The 22,022-nt window shown below is 41.0% G+C and overlaps 1 protein-coding gene across 1 annotated transcript in view; it reads left to right on the top strand.

Moving 5' to 3' along the window:
• Ipo11 (importin 11) overlaps positions 1-19,362 on the top strand; it is a 178,681-nt gene extending 159,319 nt beyond the window's left edge. Inside the window, 1 exon segment of the mRNA NM_001447235.1 lies at positions 18,019-19,362. Coding sequence (NP_001434164.1) covers positions 18,019-18,183 — 165 coding nt within the window. The 3' untranslated portion in view covers positions 18,184-19,362.
• The last annotated feature ends 2,660 nt before the right edge of the window (positions 19,363-22,022 follow it).

The following is a 22,022-nucleotide window of genomic DNA, read 5'->3' as shown; positions in this document are numbered from 1 at the left end:
TTGAATCCATGTATGATTTTTACTGTCAGAAAGTCAGAGCAGATCACAGGTTCTGCTGAAGATAAATATCATGTTGGTATAGGAAGCAGCTGGTGTGCAGCCACTCAGGTCCACTAGATGCCTTTGGCTCCGTTGGGTAGGTATTCATAACCAGAGCTGAGGGTGATTAGAAATTGAGAGATGTTTCTGTTTGCTCTTAGAGGCTCTGTAGAGCCTTGCAATAGGGCTTTGTCCTGCTACTTGAACCACACTAGGACAAAAATTGACTGTCTTCTGTAGACTTTTTTTGGCTCCTATAATCTTGGAGAATTAAATTCCAGTAACAACCCTCCCTCCTTATTTTTTAAGGCAGACTCTTATTATGTCACCTGATGGGTGTTTAGTCTCAGCTTCCCAGATGCTGGGATACCAAGCATGTGCCAATGCCACCATGCCTGACCAAGTCCTTATTCTATGTCTAGTTCTCTTAGCAGCTCTGCACCCTCAGTGACCTTTGGTAGGTGCAGCAGGTTTCCCCAGTGTGCACATGACATACAGCAGGCACTCAACAAATGTTACAGGAGTGAATGAGTGAGTGGGAACATACATACATGCATGCATGCATACATACATACATACATTTATACATTCTTACATACATGTATACATACATACATTTATACATTCTTACATACATGTATTCATACATAAATACATATATTCGGACATACATTTATACATTCTTACATACATTCATATACATATACATACATTCATACATACATTTATACATTCTTACATACATACATTCATAAATACATACATTCATACATACATATGCGATACAGCCCTTACCTTCAGGAGCTCATAAACCATTGTTGAGAAAGAAGGGATAAGCATGTATGCTATCACTGGTCTACTAAACCATGGTGATTGCTAGAGAAAAGGGGCCACTTCTCCATAGACTGCTTGATCATTCTGCAGAGCTCTTCCAAGCCTGCCAGACCAGCAGAACCAGTCAGCAACTTCATCTCAGGGCTGGTCTCAACTAGCTTCAGCTCCTGAAATGGACTCTAGATGAATTAAGCAGAAAAATCTTAAAAACAGTAGGATAGAGAAAGGTTCTTTAGATAGTGGTCAGTTATCCTTAAGGGACATGTTTTAAGACCTGAAGTGCATGCCTAAGAAACATGGCCAGAACCCTGCATATACTGTTTTATACTGACTTCTGAATTTGTCATACTAAGACTTTAATAGTAACTATTTAAAAATGGACAGTTACAGCATATCGTGTGATAGAAGACTGGCGAGCACGACCTCCACCTTTTGTAAAGATAAGAAATGGTGTGCTGCCTTTCCTTGGGAGTTCTGTGACAGGATTAGAGTGCTGTATAAAGGTTCTGGGGACACTGCAGGGCCAAAACCAAAGCATGGGTGTAGCCATTCATATGGCTTAGTAGCTCTCTCTTGGTAACTGGATACAAGGCTGTGTATTGTTGAGTATAAAAGGCATTCAATCATTTAAAATGTATCAAATTTCACTTCAGTTCTAGTGAAAGTCCGAATCTTGTTTTCTAGGGTTGTTTTTTCTTTTTACTTTATTTTTTTAGCCAACAATGATATTAATTATCATGTAGTGCTTACATGGCTTCATGGCAGCATCATAGGTGACCCCTGAGATTTGTCTGACTGTAGTGGAAACTTACCCCACTGTTTGAATTGAACTTCAACGACCGGTGCTTTAGTGCCCTCGCTTTAGCACACAAATATTTATATCTGTTGCTTTATGGCTTCTAGTCTGATCTGTCTGTTTATCCTGAATGTGTTGGGCATGGCATTCCACACATGCAGAGCACTCAGGAGGCTGAAGTGGGGGCGAGGGGATGCTGAAAGTTCAAGGACAGTGTGAGCCACATAGCAATAACCCGTCAGGAAACAAAAGGGGAAAAGGTGAAAGGTACCATTTTTCCCCTTAAGTGTTTGGCACAGATAAAAATGAGCTTTATAAAATTTGAGGCATTATAGATAATAGGGAAAAGTGAGTTATGATTTATCAAAAATCAAAACTGTTTGCTACTAAAAGAAAACTTAAGTACACCCAAATTTTCGATTTTTAACTAATTAATATGAAACTCTTATGAGTAGGTAGTGTCTCCTAGAACTGTCAACAGATTTCATCTGTAAAGCTTTTGTAGATATGTCAGTGTACTTAACTATTGCCCTGATTGTATCTAAGGAATTTTTTTACTATAACAGTTCAGACTTTATTTTTGTGCTAACAATCTGTTTCCATATTTTCAGTCATTTACTCAGAATATGTATTTGCTAAGATCAAATTCCTTGTTTTGAAATTTTTTTCAAGATTTTATTTTTATTTTATGTGTACATATATTTGTCTGTGAAAGTGTGTGCCACGTGTTTGCAGTGCCCACAGAGGTCAGAACCATCTGGTTGTGAACCACCTGATGTGGGTACTGGGAATTGAACTCATGTTCTCTGCAAAAGCAGAATGTGTTGAGCCATCTCTCCAGCTGCAACAACATTAATCTTGAGCTTTAATATTAAATAACCATTTAGAAAATAGTACATACACATCGATGTTTCTGACTCTTCAGATAAAGCCCTGCTGCTGTTACTTTACTCTCACAGATTGCTCCTTGTGTGTTGTGACATACATTTATCATCGCCTTCCACCAAATCAGACCTCTTAAGGCTCACGTAGGAAAGCCTAAATCCTCACACTCCATAATTCTTTAAACAGTTCTCTGCTTCCTCTTAACCAAGCAGCACAGAGTCTTACCTGCTGTAGTTGTGTTCTCACTCCTCTTGACCTCTATTCAATGGCACTCAAGTGCCTTCTTCCAAATGGAACAATTTTCTCTTGTATTCATCCTACAAACACAGAGCAGTCATCATATGCACAGCACTAATCTTCATTAGCAGTGTTTCCTCTGCTCACTGTATGTCTTTCTGCAATCCCTGGCTACTGGTGTATTTGATTAACTGTACACATTATCGTATTAAAAACCTCTTTACATTATTAGTGTATTAACAAGAGGATTTCTTTAAAGGACGGGTTTTTCTTGTTTCTATACATTTTGCAAATTTTACTTTTTTTCTCTTAAAATGTGCCTCCCATTACACTGATCCTACTAATTCCTTACCTTCATCTCTAAATGGTACGGAAACGTTGAGAGTGCCCTTTGAGAGCATGGAAGTTCATCTAAGGGTAACTTTATAAAGACAGTAGCTACTTAGCAGTTGTGGAGTTAGCACAGCTCTCCTTATACACATGACCCCTCTGGTGCTGCCTGGTGGAAGCAGGAAGCCTGGAGGTCAGGCCAGTCTTTACTGCACAGTGCAATGCCAGTGTTCCACTGTAGGGCACTTGTCCCGCATGAGCAGGGCTCTGGATTTAGTCCCTTGCAGCACACATAAAAACCCTTAAAAACCAACAATGAGCTTAACTCAAATCCTGGGCAAGTTCTTGGAAAAGACAGTTATGCCTTTAAAAACTGTGGACTTGTCAATGACATTAAAACTGGCTAAAAGATAATGAATTGAAATAATCCAACTGAGTTGTAATAAAGACACAAATTGATAACCAGACACCCTCCTGAGACAGCAATTTTTCCTTTGATGGAACTAAAATGTTAATCAAAAAATAGTTTGAGATCATACAGGTCAGGATCCTCCACAGCAGGCTGTGTAAGGGCACTCAGACACTGGGAAAGGAAAGGCTATTGAAAATGACTTGAATTTATTATAGCATGGCTTCTGAGGCGGTTTTATTTTTTTACTTGTGTGTATGTTTTAGGTGAAACTTAACTAATTGCCTGCTGGTGTCAGTAATGTTCTTGAGTTTTGTAGACAATCTTACCTTGTTTATTTGGATTCTTACTAAAAACCTTAATCAGCAAGTTCGGATACTGCTGTTCACTTAGAAACTGGCAGTGAGGGACTGTCTGGATGTAGTGAAAACACACAGGGCTGTGGGTGAAGAACGGACCCACCTGGGGAAAGCCTCTTCCCTAACTCAGATGACACACCCGGAACACAGACGGCCTAGGCTACCTCCATGGCAGCCGTTTCTGTCTTTCTGTCTGTCTTTCCCGTCCGCCACTTTTCTCCTATCGCTTGCTAGAAGAAAAAGTTAGTTTTATTAACATCCTGTTCACAGCAGTGATCTTAGTATTGGAGCTGTTATTTTAAAGACATTTGTGAAAATAAAAGTGACCTATATTAATTTGAAAATCATAAATGATCACAGATGGAAAATACTTTCACCAAGGAGATCTTTATCACTGTAATATATACCCTTCCCAGTATTTTTTGCACATATAATTATATCTTTATAAGTTAGAAATAATAATGATTTTATATGTGTGTTCTGTTAAATTTTTCTTAGATATAAATATACAAATATGTTTTCATAAATATCAATTTGCATTTCTATCATTTCTTTTAGTGGTTGCATATAATGAAATTCTATTGAATGAATTTTCATCCTACCGCACTGCCTATTCCCATGTCCTGGGTATTGAGCCCTTATACCTGTTAGACAGTTTCTCTGCCTCTGAGTTACATTCTTCCACTTTCATGCATCTTGTGGACCTGCATTCTAGTCCAAGTACTCATGTCAAAAGCCAGACATGGTAAGCCTAGTGCCACTGAAATTCCCTAGGGCTTGCTAGCCAACCAGTGAGCTCCAGGGCCAGCTAGACTTAGCCTAACTTTTTGTTTATTTGTTTTGTTTTTTTCCCAGGCAGCACCATTTGAACACACAAGAGTAGTTGACATAGTAAATATGGTAATTCAGGGGGTGTATGGCATGTATTATTCTTGAAAGGACAGCCTGTCACCCTAAGGAAAACAATGAATGGTATATGTTACTTACTGCTAAATTGGACCCATCAAGTAGAGTTAGAATTTTGGAACATGCATATAGTGTATCCCCCTTGCTTTGATAACTTTCTGCTTATTTCTCACATGTGTCTAGCAGTGAGACTAAGTTTAGAACAATTTGATAGTGCAGGATTTCAACATATACTCAGTGGACCTATATTTTGTAAATGATTAAATTCATGTTTAGAAAAATATTTCCAAGAGTACAAGATTCATTCAAAGAATAAGATAGACAGATTATAATGTAATGGAGAATGGAAAGGTCATGGTGGTTTCTGATTTCTTGTTTGTGACTGACCTTTAAGAAAATATTATTTATAGTAACTTTTTAAATGGCATCTGTGATTGTCTTAGGGTTTCCATTGCTGTGAATAGAGACCAAGCCAAGGCACATCTTATAACGGACAACATTCAGCTGGGGCTGGCTTACAGTTTTAAAGGTTTAATCCATTATCATCATGGTGGGAAGCATTGCAGCGTGCAGGCATGGTGGAGGACCTCAGAGTTCTGTCTTGATCCTCAGGCAGTTGAAGGGGGAAACTGTGTTCCACACTGGGTGGAGCATAGGCATAGGAAACCTCACAGCCCACTCCCACAGTGACATAGTTTCTCCAGTAAGCCATACCCATTCCAACAAGGTCACACCTCCTAGTAGTGCTACTCCTCATGGGCCAAGCATTCAAACACCGGAGCCTGTGAGGGCCAAACCTATTCAAACCACCATATCCATCCCTTGAACTACATACCTAAGATGGTTGTTTGGTGTCTTGGTTTGTTGTTATTTGTTTGTTTTGTTTTGTTTTTTCCTTAATTTAACCCAAACACAGGACAGAGAGTGAATGCAGAAAGAGAGAGGAGGATTTGGGTTTTTTCGGTTGGACTAAACACTACAGAGATTTGTTAGAAGCTAAAATAGTTCTTCCTAAGGAGTTTTTCCTTCAACAGCTATAGATGCATGTCATAAATGATTTTGACTTTGATAAATAAAATTTCATTCTGTTCAGAAAATTAGAGTGCGGGCTGTCAGAATTTCTTTAAAAACCAGGGATCCCTGCCAGGCCTGTGTTTCAGGTCTGTAAACCAGCAGCAGCTAAGGCAGGAGTTTGTGAGCCAAACCCAACCTGGCTGTGTCTAAGTAAAAACCCTGTCTCAGAAACAAAAGCAACTGAGCAAGCTTTTGTTCACTTAGCTTTCGTGGGTTTTAAATTAATCCTAAAGCTCAGCAACCGGGTAAAGGTGATCTGTGGGCTAGGAGAATGAGGCAGTCAGTCAGTCCCCTGCCTTCAAAGCACCGGGACCTAACACTGATCTCCAGAACCCATGTGAAATGCTGGGCATATGCTGCCGTGAAACCCCATCCTGGGAAGACAAAGACTGGAGCATCTCTGGAGCTCAGGGGCCAGCTAGTCTAGCGTGATTGGTGAGCATCAGACCAGGGAAGGGCCTGTCTCAAAAGAGGAGAAGGTATTTGTAAGATGACACTTGAGGTTGTCCTCTGCCTTCCACATATTGCACACTTGTACCTGTACCTGCAGGCTCTCTCTAGATCTCAAACTTGGGGCTTCATGCTTTCAAGGCAATCACTTTACCAAGTGAACTGATTCCCCAGTTCCAAAAAAGAGGTTGTTTGGATTTCCTTCTTCCTCAGCTTCCTTTCTTCCTCCTTCTAATAGAGTCTCTTGTAGTCTAAGCTGACCTTGAACTTGCAGTATAGCCAAGGATGACTTTGAAATAATGATCCCCCTGTCTCTGTGTCCTGCGTGGGCTTCCAAGGTTGCATCCCACCACACCTGATTTTATGTGATGCTTCAAGTGTACCGAACAGTGGACCTACTGACCTGAATTGGAGTGTCTGAGAATGGCCTAGGAGCCTCCTGCCTCCATTTCTCAAGTTCTAGGAATGCGTGTAGCCTGCCACACTCAGCTGTGTTGTTTTTCTTCCTTTCATTTTTAGAGAAAACTTTGTTTCTGTGATCAGAGCAGAAAAATTTTGGCAAGAAAATATTCAAGATTATATGTAGTCAACATTACTGTAGAGAGGCCTTCATGGCATTTTCCAACTCCAGGGTCTTACCCCATCACCATATTCAGTTAATGACAGATGTGTTCCTTCCAAGTAGTGCATAGCAATGCCATTGCTCCTAATCACTGTCCAGCTTGGTTGCCTCAGACCTGAGCCACAGAAGTTACCTTGTCTTGTCTATTCTGCCTGCCCATCCCACCTTCCTCTAACTCTGTCATGCTAACACTGTCAGACGCCCACACATTCAGATTCCTTAGTTCCAGCTCTTCTGTGCAGTTTTGAGAATTAATGTAAGTTGTTTGTTTTGAGCCAGGGTCTCACTGTGTATCTTAGGCTAGTCTCAAACTCACAAAGACAAACTTTTTTACGATTATGAATTTTCACATTACCTTGAGAACTGGAGATTCATGTTTAAGAAACTGACTTGTGATGGTCAGGCATGCCAGTTTTCAAATACTGCTTGCTAACTGATTCTGAAACCTTGTCTCATCCCACATGAGCTTGGTCTTCAAACACAAAGCAAGACTTATTCTGAGGTGTTGGCACAAACTTATTTATAGTTTTAAATATCAAATGTAGATATCTAGTAGTTCCCTTTTTAATGCAGATTAAATCTTGGTATGCTGACTTATGATTTATGATTCTTTGTGATTTATGAAAACTGTCCAGATGAAGGATAAATAGTGAGGCATCATTTATTTTGAGATGCTTAAGTAGTGTTGTTTTCTATGTAGCTTAAAATGTTAAAGCTGTTACTTTGAGTTTGCCATTTGGCTTCTCTTCTTTAATTAATTAATTAATTAATTAATTTATTACCTATTCACAAGCTACTTAGCATCTTACAGTATTTAATAGTGTAGGCATTACTCTGGACTTGTGTGCTACCCATCTAATAAAATAAGTACACACCTTGTGTTTAAAATATGTGTGGTATCATTCCGAGCTCCCCAGGAAACAACAAGCTAAACAGTCATGAAACTACTATCCCCTCCCCTGATGTAGTTAGTTAGTTCAGATTCTAAAACACTGCAGTTTCTACAGTAGTCTTGTCATGTAAGCAGAGGGTCAAGATGGAAACATTGCACTCCTCCAGCTCCCCCACCATAGTCTGCATTTTTATAAACTAATGACTTACTAGTTGGTGAAAGCACCTGCCTTGCAAGCACACAGACCTGAGTTCATTCCTGAGATCCCCATGTAAGGCCCTGACTGGTAAATGCTCTAGCCTTTATACATCACTCAGCAGTTCCTATCTATAGTACCTGATCCTTCGCTTGTTTGATTGCCTTGTAGTTGTCAAGAGACCTGAGAGTCTTACATGATTTGCCAAATGATCTCATTTTCTTGAAACCATTGAGGCCATTGGAGTAATAAGGAGCTGTAAGGGAGCAGGTGTTGCCGTAACTGGTTCTCATTGTAATGTTCAAGTTTCTTAGTCCCCTTAATAAGCTTGTAGGCAGGAACCAATGACATTTACTGGGCATGGTGGTGTACACCTGTACTTTGAACACTTGGGAGCCTGAAGTAAGAAGCCCTTGGGTTAGGGCCAGCTTGGTCTACACAGTGAGACTGTGGCTCCAATACGGGGACAGGACAGTCAGAGGACTCAGCATATCCAGAGGTAACTTTAGGTTGCAGACAGAGTCTAATTTTCCTTCACTCTCGTGAGTTATTTGCACTGGTATTTCTGCACTATAGGGTCAGTGTGTGTGGTACACCTTCGGTGTCTCTCTTACAGAGTTTACAAACATGGCTGTATTTCTGAGGAATGATAAAATCAAAGGTATTGCTAAATAGTCACACTTAATTATTAGTGGACTTGTTTCTAATTTAATGACATCAATCCACATAACACATCTGAGTGTCCCACTCCATTTTATTGTAATCATTCTACTTAAATGGTACACTAAGTGGCAAGAGAGAATATGTTCCATTATTAATTAATTAATTATCTAGAACACTATGAAAGAATGGTAAGTGAATAGAAATTAGCTAAATTAAGAATTTATTTACTCTTGTTTATTTAACATGATGAAATTGGTCCTTATTCTGATATAGAGAGATGGTGTTTTATCTACTCCATTGCTGAAAGTTGTCTGGAATTCACTGCTAAAATGGCTTATAAGAAAGGTGCTTTTAGGCTAAAACAGGAGGAGCACATCCAGCCTCTGCTATAGAATGAAACTGTCATAAAAACAGAATGCCTCTATTAAGTATGAGCCTCCTTAAAAGGCAGCACATTTTATATGATCTCAAAAATAGTTCCATGACCCTAACAGCATTTTGAGGTGAAATGATCCTATTTCCCTACCTTTCCTTATTATGAAGTTGTTTTATTCCCACAGCTTTCTCAGTGAACTGATGTTAAAGTTGGGGACTCTTGTGGTTCATGTGTGTAGCTGAACCCAAGAAAATCACATGATTCATGGTAATAGAGCTGAAGAATACAGTCAGTAAACTTAATTAATGGCTGCATATAAAAATTGTACCCCATTCAAGAAAATGCACATATTCCTGCAACATTACAAAAACAGAGCCTGAGGAAAACCTCTAGCTCCCCAAAGCAGAAGAAGTATAGTTTTTATTATCTGACAGTAATGAAATAAAGCTAAAAGTTAAAGGCTGAGATAGTGTTACATACATCATATTACATGAAGTTTTTAAACCTTATTTTAAAGGGCAGCTTGCCGTTTTGAGGCCGGTGACATAAACAATGAGACATGAAAGCGTGTAGATGTAGCTTAATTACTCATAGCCCACAGTCATTTATTGTCAAACAAAAAAGAATGAAAATGAGTGAGTTCAAAACTTACTTCAAAAGGTGAAACATAAATTACCCTTAGGGAAATGAAAGCACACAAAGACTTCAATAGTTTTTAAAATGAGTTCAGAGGCAGAAAAATGCTGACAGGTGAATAAGTAGAATTGTTTTTCTTTCAAAAACTAGCAACAAAGTAGACACAACAGTCAGTGTAGTCAGGGAATGAGTGGGAGAGATATAAATGTAAAATCTTAGGAATGGCTGGCGAGATGAACCAGTGAAGAAAGGTTCACAAGCCTGGAGTGTGAGCTCTAAACAGCAGCTACTGCAGAAGGATGAAGAAGAAAACCAATGCGCTACCCGCAGGTTGTCCTTTGACTTCTGTGGTGTACTATGGGGTTTGGTTTTGGTTTTTTGTTTATTTGTTGTTTTTAAGAAACAATCTAAGCTAGCACCTCGATACCCTAAACATCTTTGAGATAAAAAGCCATGTCATGTGGCATTAGGTATCGAAATCTCCAGCAGAGATTTTTCAGGTAGCAGAATCACTGCTTCAACATGGCTGTAGGACTTGGAAAGGGCTGGAAAGGCAGTGGTTAGAGTCAGCCTGAGGAGTGGCAGAAGTCATTCTGCCCACAGGCCAGCTGGGTAAATACAGTGCATCTGTAGGAAGGAAGGGTAATGAGCCTGGTCTCTCCTGTGGAATTTCTCATCAAGGTGACAGAATAAGAGGACATGCAAGTGACTACAGCAGGAAGTGTTGGCTAAGATGGGACTAAGTCATTGAACTTCTCGTTTAAACCAGCAGATTCCAAGAAAATCAACAGATTAACCATGAAGAGAGTTTAATATCTTAGTCAATTAAATATTAACCAGCAAAAACTAGTTAAAGATAGCAAACTGTATAAAAATTCCTTTTACATCTAGATATTGACCTGTGTTTTGGAAAATCATATGGAATTCTGGAGAGGAAAAAAGATGAAAAGATGGTGGAGGAAAGAGTGATTATAGAGAGAGAGAGACACCTGCATTCCCTAGTCAGTATGTGGTTAGATGAGACCACTTCAGATACTCTTCAGTGGAGTACAGGTAGAGAGAATCTCAGGAAACTCTATCAAGTCAGGTGAGAATTAAATAGAATTAAATGTATAGAGCTAAACAGGCTAACAGTGGATACTCCCCAACTCCCCAGAAACCATGAGGACTGAACTTGAAGCTAGGCAGCATAAGGCCAGACTGCGGTGTCTATAGTACAGTAGCTGTGGCTTTTTTCGTTGTTAGAATGTTTGCCTTACATGTACAGGATTGTGGGTTTGAGCCTTAAAAATACTGCTAGGAAATACACACACACACACACACACACACACACACACACACACACACACACACACTTGAAGAAATGACTGCATTAGGAACTTTTAAAAATCATCATTGTCTACTTAAAAAACTTCTACTGAAGTCCTTCATGGATGTTTTATGAATTGACTTGGGATTTTAGTTCTTAAGAGTGTTTTGTTCCTAATGTTTGCAAGCAATATTTTTTTTTAATTTTTTTATTAGATATATTTCTTTACTTACATTTCAAATGGTATCCCCTTTCCCAGTTTCCTGTGCATAAGTCCACACCTCCACCCTCTCCCCCATTCGGGTATTCCCTCATCCACCTCCCTTACCCCCCTCCCCCCCCCCCGAATTCCCCTGCACTGGGGGGGGTCCAACCTTGGCAAGACCAAGGGCTTCCCCTTCCACTGGTGCCTCAACAAGGCTATTCTCTGCTACATATGCATTTGGAGCCCAGGGTCAGTCCATGTATAGTCTTTGGGTAGTGGCTTAGTCCCTGGAAGCTCTGGTTGGTTGGCATTGTTGTTCTTATGGGGTCTCAAGCCCCTTCAGCTCTTTGAGTTCTTTCTAAGATTCCTTCAACGGGGGTCCCGTTCTCAGTTCAGTGGTTTGCTGCTGACATTCACCTATGTATTTGCTGTATTCTGGCTGTGTCTCTCAGGAGAGATCTACATCCGGTTCCTGTCAGCCTGCACTTCTTTGCTTCATCCATCTTATCTAGTTTGGTGGCTGTATACATATGGGCCACATGTGGGGCAGGCTCTGCATGGCCATTCCCTCAGTCGCTGTGGAGCAACATTCTTACTCTTGGATGTGCATTGGAACACAGAGGGAGCATTCCTTTACACAGTCATTCATCAAGACAGGGTTTCACTCTGCAGCGAACTTGTCCCTTAGAAACCATAGTTTACCCTCTGCAGAGAAAGCTTAGGCCTCACACGAGTGTGATGATGAACTTAAATTGCTATACCTCAGTGACAAAGTTCTGCTTGGCATCTGTCAGCCTTAGGTTCTTCTCTAAGCACAAAATGAGGAGAGCTTGTAGTATCCAATGGGCAAGTTTAAGTATTTCAGACAGATTTTAGAAATTGAGAGTTAGCCACGGTGAAATAATTACATCTAAAAGTAGAATATTTAAACCAGAGGCATTTAAATCCAACTCAGGAAGTTTTGAAGACAGTGTAGTTAAGTATATGGCAGGCATATTTTCCTTTAAGATTTTTTTTACTATTTCATGTGTTTTATCTCTTAATTAATTTTTCCTGTTTAATATTTTTCTGTCAAGTATCATGGAAAGTACATTATTCTTTTTATAAGAATAAGAGAGAAAAGAAAAACTTTTTTTCCTGAAATAATCTTACAGTAAACAATATCTGAAAAATTAAAGGGTATGCGAAGTTAAAAAGTAACTAGTCACATGACTGAGAATGTGGAGGATTTGGCCTCCTTGAATTCCTGTTGGGTAAAATTGGTGGTTTATGCAGGAACACAATGAAACTTTATTTCGAGCAACGAAAGTCTTAATGAGAAACACATGCCGGTATCTATCTCCACAGCAGCTAAAGTTGTAGACCTAAACCCTGAAGGCTGCACCTCGAAAAGGCCGAAGCATGTATCGAAGGTGATGCTTACCAAAGGAGGGAACCAAACCTGGTTCAACCAGAACCACTGTGTCCTTAAGTAACAGTTTTAAAACCAAAGCTACTTTCACATTAAAATCCAAAGAATGAAGTTTTGAATTGGGTTAGGCTATTAAAATGTCATTTATCTGGCATTAGCCTAGAGTCAAGAATACTGGTAGTTACTTTTCCATTAATGAGTGAAGCCAGTTAACACCAGGTCCTCATTTCATTCTATCCATTCTAATGGAAATACTTAAGTGACCATGTCCTTCCTTAGAGAGGAAGACTAGGGCTTAGGCATACTGGGGAAAGATAGAAAAAGACAAAGGCGGATTTAGAAATACATATTCTACTTCTGCTGGTGTCTTCTGCCTGAGAAGAGTAAGCCTTGGATGTTACCAGGAGCTTGGAGACGTCTGTTTTTCTCACCTCAAAAAGAACTTTCCAGGTTTGCTACTTATGTATGCAGATGAGGGTGTTGCTTGTTTTGTACCACAGAGAGATTAAACACTGGTGATTTTTGAGTCTGTTGTGTAAAGTATTGTTTGTATTTTTGAAATGATTTTAGATTTACAGAAAAGTAGCAAAAAAAAAAAAAATCATACAGAATTCTCATGTGCCCCTTCCAAGTTTTCCTGTGGTTTACATCTTTTCTTTTTAACTTTTTATTGATTCTTTGTGAATTTCACATCATGCACTCCAATCCCATTTATCACCCTGTCCCTTCGTATCCACCCTTGCAACCCCCCTCCCCCAATAAAATAGGATACAGCAACAGCAAGAACTCTTGCCCTGGAAGCTGTATTGTCCCAATGTGTCCCACAGTATACCCTTTTGTCCACCTATTGTTGCAATGAGTCGTTGGTCTGTTTCAAGGCCTCTAGCTTCTGCTACACTATCAATGCTGGATTCTCACCAGGACTCCTCTGGGATATACTATTTTTGCTGTTGTCATGGAGATCCTGCAGCTTTGGATCTGCAGAATCAGCCCTTTCACACTTGGGGTAGATATTGGGGTGGGTCAGCTCCAAACCCTGGGCTTGGGCCTGGGAGGTCAATGACAGCTCTCTTGTGTGGGCACCGCCAGGGTGAGCTCTCCAGCCTTAGTGCAGCTCGCTCAGCTGGTGCAAGGGGCAGGGCTAAGCTCTCCCCCTCATGCCTTCACACTGGCTCTACTGTGCTGCCCAGGGGAGGACAGGGCTGGGCAGTTCAGCAGCCTGCTGCTGGGGGTAGGGTGGGGTCGTCCTGATGAGGATCAGTGGAGACAGCTCTCCAGTGCTCATGCCTTAACATTTTTATGTTTATTTTTTTCTCAAATATACACTATACGTTTCTAAAAGCTAATGCTATTGCAGAATTCAATCCAGAATGCCACCAATGGCACTTAAATTTAAAACATTTTAAGTGTAAACTTTTTTGTTTCTTCACATTAATGTCAGATTATCAAGCAAGTCTCTGTGCTGTCCTCCTTATAACAGCTGCTGTCCCCTCCGTGCCTAAGGGAAGAGAGTCAGACTGGCCTTGTACTTGCAGTCCTTACACAAGTGCTGGTGTTAAAGGTGTGCCCTGGCTGTCCACTTAGTTTCCTGTTTCTGTCGTGTGTTTATAGTGCTGACAGCTGTACTTAGCATTGCATGCGGTAGTCTGCTCCGCCCACTGCAATAAAGTAACACAGACCAGCCGCTTAAACAACAGTCTCTGTCTTAGGGTGGGCAGCCTGCATGACCATGGCCACCAAATCGTTCAGTGTTTCCAGATTGCTGATTTATTGAGCTCTGATTTTGGGCCATTTGAAACATGAATGAAGTCACAGACTCCACATCCTGTTCCAGTTAGAACTTTCTTGTGTGCTGTCTTCTTTCCACCTCTTTGAGCTTTCTTATATTTTGTTCTCCTTATAATTCCTGGGGTTCTTGCTTGTACTTAGCAAGAAGAATTGGTAGGAGGGGATTATTCTGGAAGGGAAAGTGCCTATCACATCTGCCTTTGCAGTAGTTTTCCACCAGGTGTAGAATTTGCTAATTACATTAGAAAGCTGTTTTTCTCAACAACATACTGTGAGTCTGTCTACCCTGCCACTGGGCATAGCCTCTTAGGGAGGTGGTCCCGCACTGCTGTCTGGGCGGTGCAGGGCTGTGCCAAGACACTGCTCTGGGGGTAGGAAAGCTGATGGGGGAGGGGTTCCCTGGCCTTCGAAGAGGCTGGGCCGCAGAGTTCTCTGAGACTCTTGGACATCTAGGCACCACTGGCAGTCGCTGAAGAGCCAAGAACAGAGTTGGGGGTCCCATGGGTTGGGGACAGCATCTAGCCTGGGGCCAGGAAGAGGGGACCTCTGGCTTGTCCCAGTGGTGATTATCCTTAGCTTGATGGAGGCAGACTTGGTGGCAGCTATGGCTGGGAGCACAGAAAGGCCTTCTACGGGAGAATTAAGCCGCTGCTCTGTAGTCAAAGCCCTTCTCCATGGCTCCCCACGGGGATCTTGTTGAAAGAGACAGTCAGTCCATGGTTCTAATCAGTTTATTGATTGTTCATGGAGGAAAATGGATGCATAACAGACCATACCCACTTCTCAGGGTGGACCTGAGATTAAATATCTTTTGCAGGGAGGAATTTCTGGGAAGGGAACCTTACTGTCTAAGCCCACTTGGGCTCTAGGTACCTCATTAGCATAGAGAACTGTCTTGTGCCTATGTGACTATAGGACATGTTTCTGTTATGTGAGGAGCATGGTGAGTGTTTCAGGTCAGGAGTTTGGCAGGGAACTGGGAGTCACTTAAGTCTCAGATGTGTGCCCACTAAGTCTCCAGGTCTCAACCTGCTCTACCTTACCAAATTTCCTGCCGTGGTTTTACCATCCAACAACATACCACCTAATAAACCTATTAGATATTCTAACTTTGGCTTTCCCCAAGGACTCCATGTCCTACCACAAAAGTACTTACTTATGCATCCGTGTTTATTGCTGGTCTGTTTACAATAGCAAGGGAGTAGAGATGGCCTAGATGTCTGTCTGCTGGTGAATATAATAAAAATGTGGTGGATATACACAATGGAACTTTTCAAGCCATAAAATGAAATTTGCAAGAAAATGAATGGAACTAGAAATTATTCTATTAGGTAAGGTAAATAAGATTCAGAAAGACAAACATCACATGTTCTTTCTCCTATGTGAATCCCAGCTTTTGAAATTTCTTTATTCATTATTGGATGTGTGTGGGGATGTGTACAGTGTGCACTCTTGAAAGTTGGTTTTATCTTTCCACTTTTACATGGGTGGCAGGAATCAGACTCAGGTTGCCAGACTTTGCAAGTGCTTCTGCAAAGCACTGAGCTATCCCATTAGCCTTGGTCCTAGTTTTTGATGTGTGAGTGTAAGTCATGAAACTAGAAAGGGAACCACTAGAGAGGGAAAAGAAGTGTTGAAAAGGAAATGAGAGTCAGAAAGGGGTTGGATAGTGGTCAGATGGTAAAATGTAGCAGGCAGGGGGATAGGGGCGTAAGAGGTAAAAGATCAACAGAGAATGTATGTGAAAATGCTGTAATGGAACCAGTCATTTGTGTGTGTATCTAAAACATCAATACCTCTACTTTGATAAGAATAATAGTCAAGTCTTTAAAATGCTGTTAGTGGCTTTAAGGTCTCATGCGTGCGATGACTGCGGGCTCTGTTCACTCCGCACTGCTCTCTAGCCGGGGATCCAGGTTCACGAGCATCGGGTCAAGCTCAGTCGCTACTGTCAAGAGCTACCAGTTTCGTTATGAATAAGTAATTATGTTTCTATACAGTTAATATACTCTATCCCAATAGGTATATTTTTGTAATTAAAATAATATTTATCATTACCATATGTTACTTAAGAAAGAAAATATTTAAAGAATGTTTTTAGATTTATTTTCAGTGTATGAGCATTTTGCCTGTATGTATGCATATACACCGTGTACTTGGTAGAAATGGAATTTATAAGGTTGTGAGCCACCATTTTGGAATCAAACATGGGTCTTCTACAAGAGTAGCAAGTGCTCTTAACTGCTGAGCCATCTCTCCAGCCCCCAAATATCAGATGTTTTACAGTGCTCACTTTCAGTTTCTGTCATGTTGTAGGATGACATCTTCAGCTCACGGATGAGGTGCAGTCCTCACTGCTCTCTCTCATCTGTCTGACAGGGAAATGAGGATTGATGCTTTTCCTTATCTTGAGTTTGTTGTATACTTTGCTTTGGTAATGCAAGGGGCATATATCCTTTTCTTCTCAGTTGTATTTTAACATCTATATGACTCAAACAGAAGTTATAGATTGAATTGAGCAACATCAGGGAAGGCATTCATAGCTTTTATTGAAAGTTATATAGATGTTCATGGTCACTGATGGTGAAATAAATTCTCAGCTTATATTGTGTTGTTTGCTGTTACAGTTATAAGTCATTTAAATAATATCAGTGCCAACACAGTGTTAGCTACTTAATACTGTTATGTCTTTTATATTGGTACAAACCATAAGGAAAACATGCTGATAGTCCATATAGGAGTCAGAAATTTTTTTTATGCTCTAGTAGTTCTTTAGATTCCTAGGAGAACAAGGTGAAGTTCTGAGCACAGTGGCATATGCCTACAGTGCCAGTGTCAGAGGCGAAAGCAGCAGTTCAAGGCAGACCGGAGCTGCAGCTTCTAACGTGAGGCGAACCTTGACTGCCTGAGACCTGCTCTAACAAAAGAAAAGAAGCTGATGTATAAAGAAAGGCCACTTACACAGTAACACAAAGCAGTGTGGTGTATTCAGCAAACTTATAGATAAAATTGTTAAACTACACTGTGGTCTTACATACGTTTAACAGGTTAAAAAAACATGGCATACGTTAAAATACTGAACATGTGTTAAGAAAGAATTTTGTGATAGTATGAAGGTGAAAAAGAGTACTAATGTATAGCTTATAGTGTGGACATAAGTAGCATAAAAATATTAAAAATTGAAATTTTTTTTGATTTTCAAAATACTGTAATGGGACTGGGGGAAAAACAAAATCTGACACTTCACCCCAACCTAAAAACATCGGCACAGATTAAATGGTGTTGCAGTGTAAGCTAGAGCAAATAGTGTGTGCTTACTTCCTGGGGCTGCTGTCATGGAGTCTCTGTCCTTAGGAGGTTGGGCAGTCGCTTTGGTACCCTGTTTCTTTTCCTTTTATGGTGCTTTCTGCTAAATTCTAGCACTTTAAAAGGATGTGTTCCCAGTTCTTGAGAAACAGGGTACATCAGAGAGACACACTTGGCCCAAAAAAACTGTCCGCAGGAGAGTCTTTAGAAGTGCCGCTGTGAGAGATTAGAGAGCACAGTGAGGCGTGTGTAGGGTTGTCTGTCTTACTGACCCTGTCTGCCCTCTGTCCCACAGCTGGCCCTGAAGGACCCTGTGCACACAGTGTCTCTGCAGCAGTTCATCTATGAGAAGCTCAAAGCACAGCAGGAGATCCTGGGGGAGCAAGGCTTCCAGTCCCTCATGGAGACGGTGGACACAGAGATTGTCACCCAGCTGCAGGAGTTTTTGCAGGGATTCTAAGGCGTGCTAAGTGGCCGCCGTCCCTCTGAGAGAGGCCGAATACCCCAACCTGCCATCCGGATGTGAGCCTGCTGAGGAGGTCATTTGTGTATGAATATAAAGAAACCAAGACCATACATTTTTACTATAAAATATAAAGAATAAGTATAAATCCCAAATATTAAAGTCAGAAAACTATTCCTCAAAAGAATTTAATTTTATATTTATGAGGGGGCCCTGTGTTTACTAGAGGTGCATTTATCGAGAGTAGCTGCATTGCCTCTTGTTAAGAACCTCGTTGATTACATTTTAATCATGGGCTCTTAACACTCGAGAAGATGAAGGCTGATGTTCCAGATGTTTTCAGCAACCCGAATTACTTATATTTGGTTGCCTTATCCTAATTTTTTTAAGCTAATGAAACAAGTTTGAGAAATGAGAATGCTGTGTAAATGACAGAATTAAATTTGTGCATAGGCAAACATCATGACAGCTGCCCACTACCTGGGTATCTCACCAGGGAGCTGTTTTCATCAAATCAAATGCTTTTATTTTCATTCTAGTAGTCTGACATAGGAATTGGTAAAGGCACTTTTAACTTTACTTTGAGTGCATACATTGCAAGGCACATGGAAGTGAACCTGCAGTACTGTAGTGCCAAGTGGGAGACCACTGGTGAGGCTCTAGCCCTGGCTTCTTTGCTACATGTGAAGGCCAGTAGCCCTGGGAGCACCAGGAAGAACCAGATAACTCCAAGTCCCCTCCGCTGTGACAGTCATGCTTGGCTGTGACAAGCTGCCCAGTATTTACCCATCTCAGGTTCCTCAGTGCAGGGGTGCGTCAGCACTTCAGTGCCATGGGTGCACCTCAGAGGACCCAACAGCAACCCCCAGGGTACTAGCACTGACATAACTAGTCTTCCTTCCTATTCCTCCATTGCACTAAGCATGCGAGGGGGAGAACTGACGCCTTACTTTGCATTACTTGCCATTGTGAGGAACCTTTAGAGCATCTCTTAGGAAATACTCAAAAGCAAGATTGGAAATGTCTTATCTTTCTATAGAAATTTGGGTACAGTGTATAACTGTGGGAAAACCACTACCCCTCTGTAAGCTATGGAACCCATAATGTCTACGGATATATGATGTTTTCAGCAAAGAAAGAAAATATGGTCCAATTAAATTTTCCAAAGATACCTCACCTTTGACTTCTTGCCTGTTTTTCTTGCCACCTACCCTCTGTAACAAAAACATAAAACAGTTCATTAAAATGACTAGTGGGTTACAAAGACAGTTCCTTTTACACTATGGTTCCACTTCTCCACCCATAGATGGTACCAGTACTTCAGTATTCAAATCTTCACTTGAAGAGTGAGCTTCTTGTTGGAGTAGGTGTGGCTTTGTTGGAGGACGTGTGTCACTATGGAGCAAGCTTTGAGACCTCCTAGGTCTCCTATGCTCAAGCTCCACCCAGTGTGGCAGTCTCCTGATGCCTGCAGATCAAGATGTTGACATCTTAGCTCCTTCTCCAGCACCATGTCTGCCTGCTTCCCTCCACAATATGTACTAAACCTCTGAAACTGTAGGTAGCACCAAGAAGTGTTTACAGGCAACTTCTTTATAGTAGTTGCTGTGGTCATGGTGTCTCTTCACAGCAATAAAACCCAAACTAAGACAACCACTGTACACAGCAACAAGATGGACATAATATCTTCTTTTGGCTTAATTATTTCCCTTTGAAGCATTCTCAGCTATGTCACCAGAAATTCCCAACACCCGTTCTTGGCTACAGAGAATCATTACCTTCCCCCCAAGCCCCCAATATGGAAAGGTTTAATGAGAGAAGAAGAGTAGAAGAAGAGAGGAAAGGCCAGCCATGAGCATGTTGGGGGAAAGGGGAGAATGGAGAGAGAAGGGACAGGGACCAAGGGGGCACAAGAAGAGGAAGAGTGAGAGCAAGAGAGAAGAGCTATTACCCTATTCTTGACAGAGTGTGTTACAGTGCACAGAAAAGGCACTGAGCAATTGCTCTGCAAGACAGCTTTTAAAGCTTCCCTCAGAAGAATGTGGTTTTTAAAATCATGGATTAAAATAGGTTTATAAAAAGCTCTGAAAATATTCATATATACCATATGTTTCTATACATGATTAAGATAGAATATAATTAGTGATTTATAAGATTCTATTCGTTGAAACAGTAGCAAAATATTAATTTTGATAAAGCAATTTAGCCAGTCTTCCTATTGTACTATAGCTTTTGAAACAAGGAATGATGGTTTCTGTTCCACATTCCTTTTCAATTGAGTTTACATCTTGGAGACCTTTTCCAACTCTAACCAAGGCCCATGTGACCAACAGTTAACAGTTTTCAAGTTTCCTTATAAATCAGTCGTTCTTCCCTCTCTTCTGAATCATATTTGGTAAGGCACATTATTAAGTGCTAATGCACTTTTATAATTTCCTCTCAAAACTTGTTCTTCTTAGATCTTTATCTTACACATTCCATTATTGACAAGTTCCTGTTTCCGCCACAGTGCTTACAGTCTTCTGAGGCAGAGCATGGTACCTACCTTCAGGGTGTTCTACTTACTGGTAGGAATGTGGAGTTGTAAACATGACCAGAATAATCTCTGGTGGAGGTGCTTATGCAGAAGCAGCAGGGTGGAGGATGAGGACAGACTAGTAAATTGATTCTATCCTGGGTTGGCTGATGACTGCTAAAAGCCAACTCCTGCAGTGCAGAGCCTATGAGGATATTTGGAAGTTACTGGCATTGTATAGAAACTGGGCAGTACTTGTCTGCACTCCCAGCCATTTGAAATTACACACACACACACACACACACACACACACACACACCCCTCACACTTCTCAATTGTGTGAATTAATGTTCACCTCCAAAGAGTGTAGTCTGCTAAGGTTTAAAGTCTACTGTGTAGAAATGTACAAGTTGTTGGAGAACTGAGGAAAGCAAGACAAGAGGTTTCTGTAATATGGGTAGCAATGTGGCTCAGTGGGGAGAGGCTGCCGACATGAATTCAGTCCCTGAAACCCCTCTGGTGGAAGGACAGACGGACTCCACCAAGTTGTCCTTTGACCTCCATATGCATCTTGTTGCCCCTTCCCTCCAAATAAATAAAAATACAATGAGAACTAATTTATATTTCCACAAACTTTAGAAAATAATACTCAGAACCTTTATAGAAATTGCAGTGAACTGTAGGACCTCTTTTATTTAGATTACCAAGTGCAAATACATGCATGTATAAACACAAATGTGTGTTATGTGGATGTGTGTGTACATGCAGGCAACATGGAGTTGATATTAAGTGGTGTCTTAGGGTTTTACTGCTGTGAACAGACAACATGACCAAGGCAAGTCTTGCATAAGGACAACATTTAATTGGGACTGGCTTATAGGTTCAGTCCGTTATCTTCAAGTCAAGAGCATGGCAGCATCCAGGCAGGCATGGTGCAGGAGCAGCCGAGAGTTCCACCTCTTATTCGGAAGACAGTTAGGAGAAGAGTGGCTTCCAGGCAGCTAAGATGAGGGTCTTAAAGCCCATACCCACAGTGACACACCTAATCCAAAAGGCCACACCTCCTAATGATGCCACTCCCTGGGCCAAGCGTATACAAACCACCACAGGTGGCTTTCACAGTTACTGTCCACCTTACTCACTTACATATTTAGACAGGGTCTCTCACTGAGTCAGCTCCACTGGCTGAACCAGCAAGCTCTAGGGATCAGCCTGTCTCCACACTACAGTGCTGAGGTTAGAATGAGCAGCCTTGCCTGCGTTTACCCTGGTGCTGTACAGGTCCTCGTGCCCACTCCTGTTTCACCAACTGAGTCATCTC

Source organism: Rattus norvegicus, chromosome 2 (assembly GCF_021556685.1).
Source record: "Rattus norvegicus strain SHRSP/BbbUtx chromosome 2, alternate assembly SHRSP_T2T, whole genome shotgun sequence".
Taxonomy (NCBI): Eukaryota; Metazoa; Chordata; class Mammalia; order Rodentia; family Muridae; genus Rattus; species Rattus norvegicus.
Note: the sequence above shows the minus strand (reverse complement) of the source record. Positions and strands in the feature narration are given on the sequence as shown.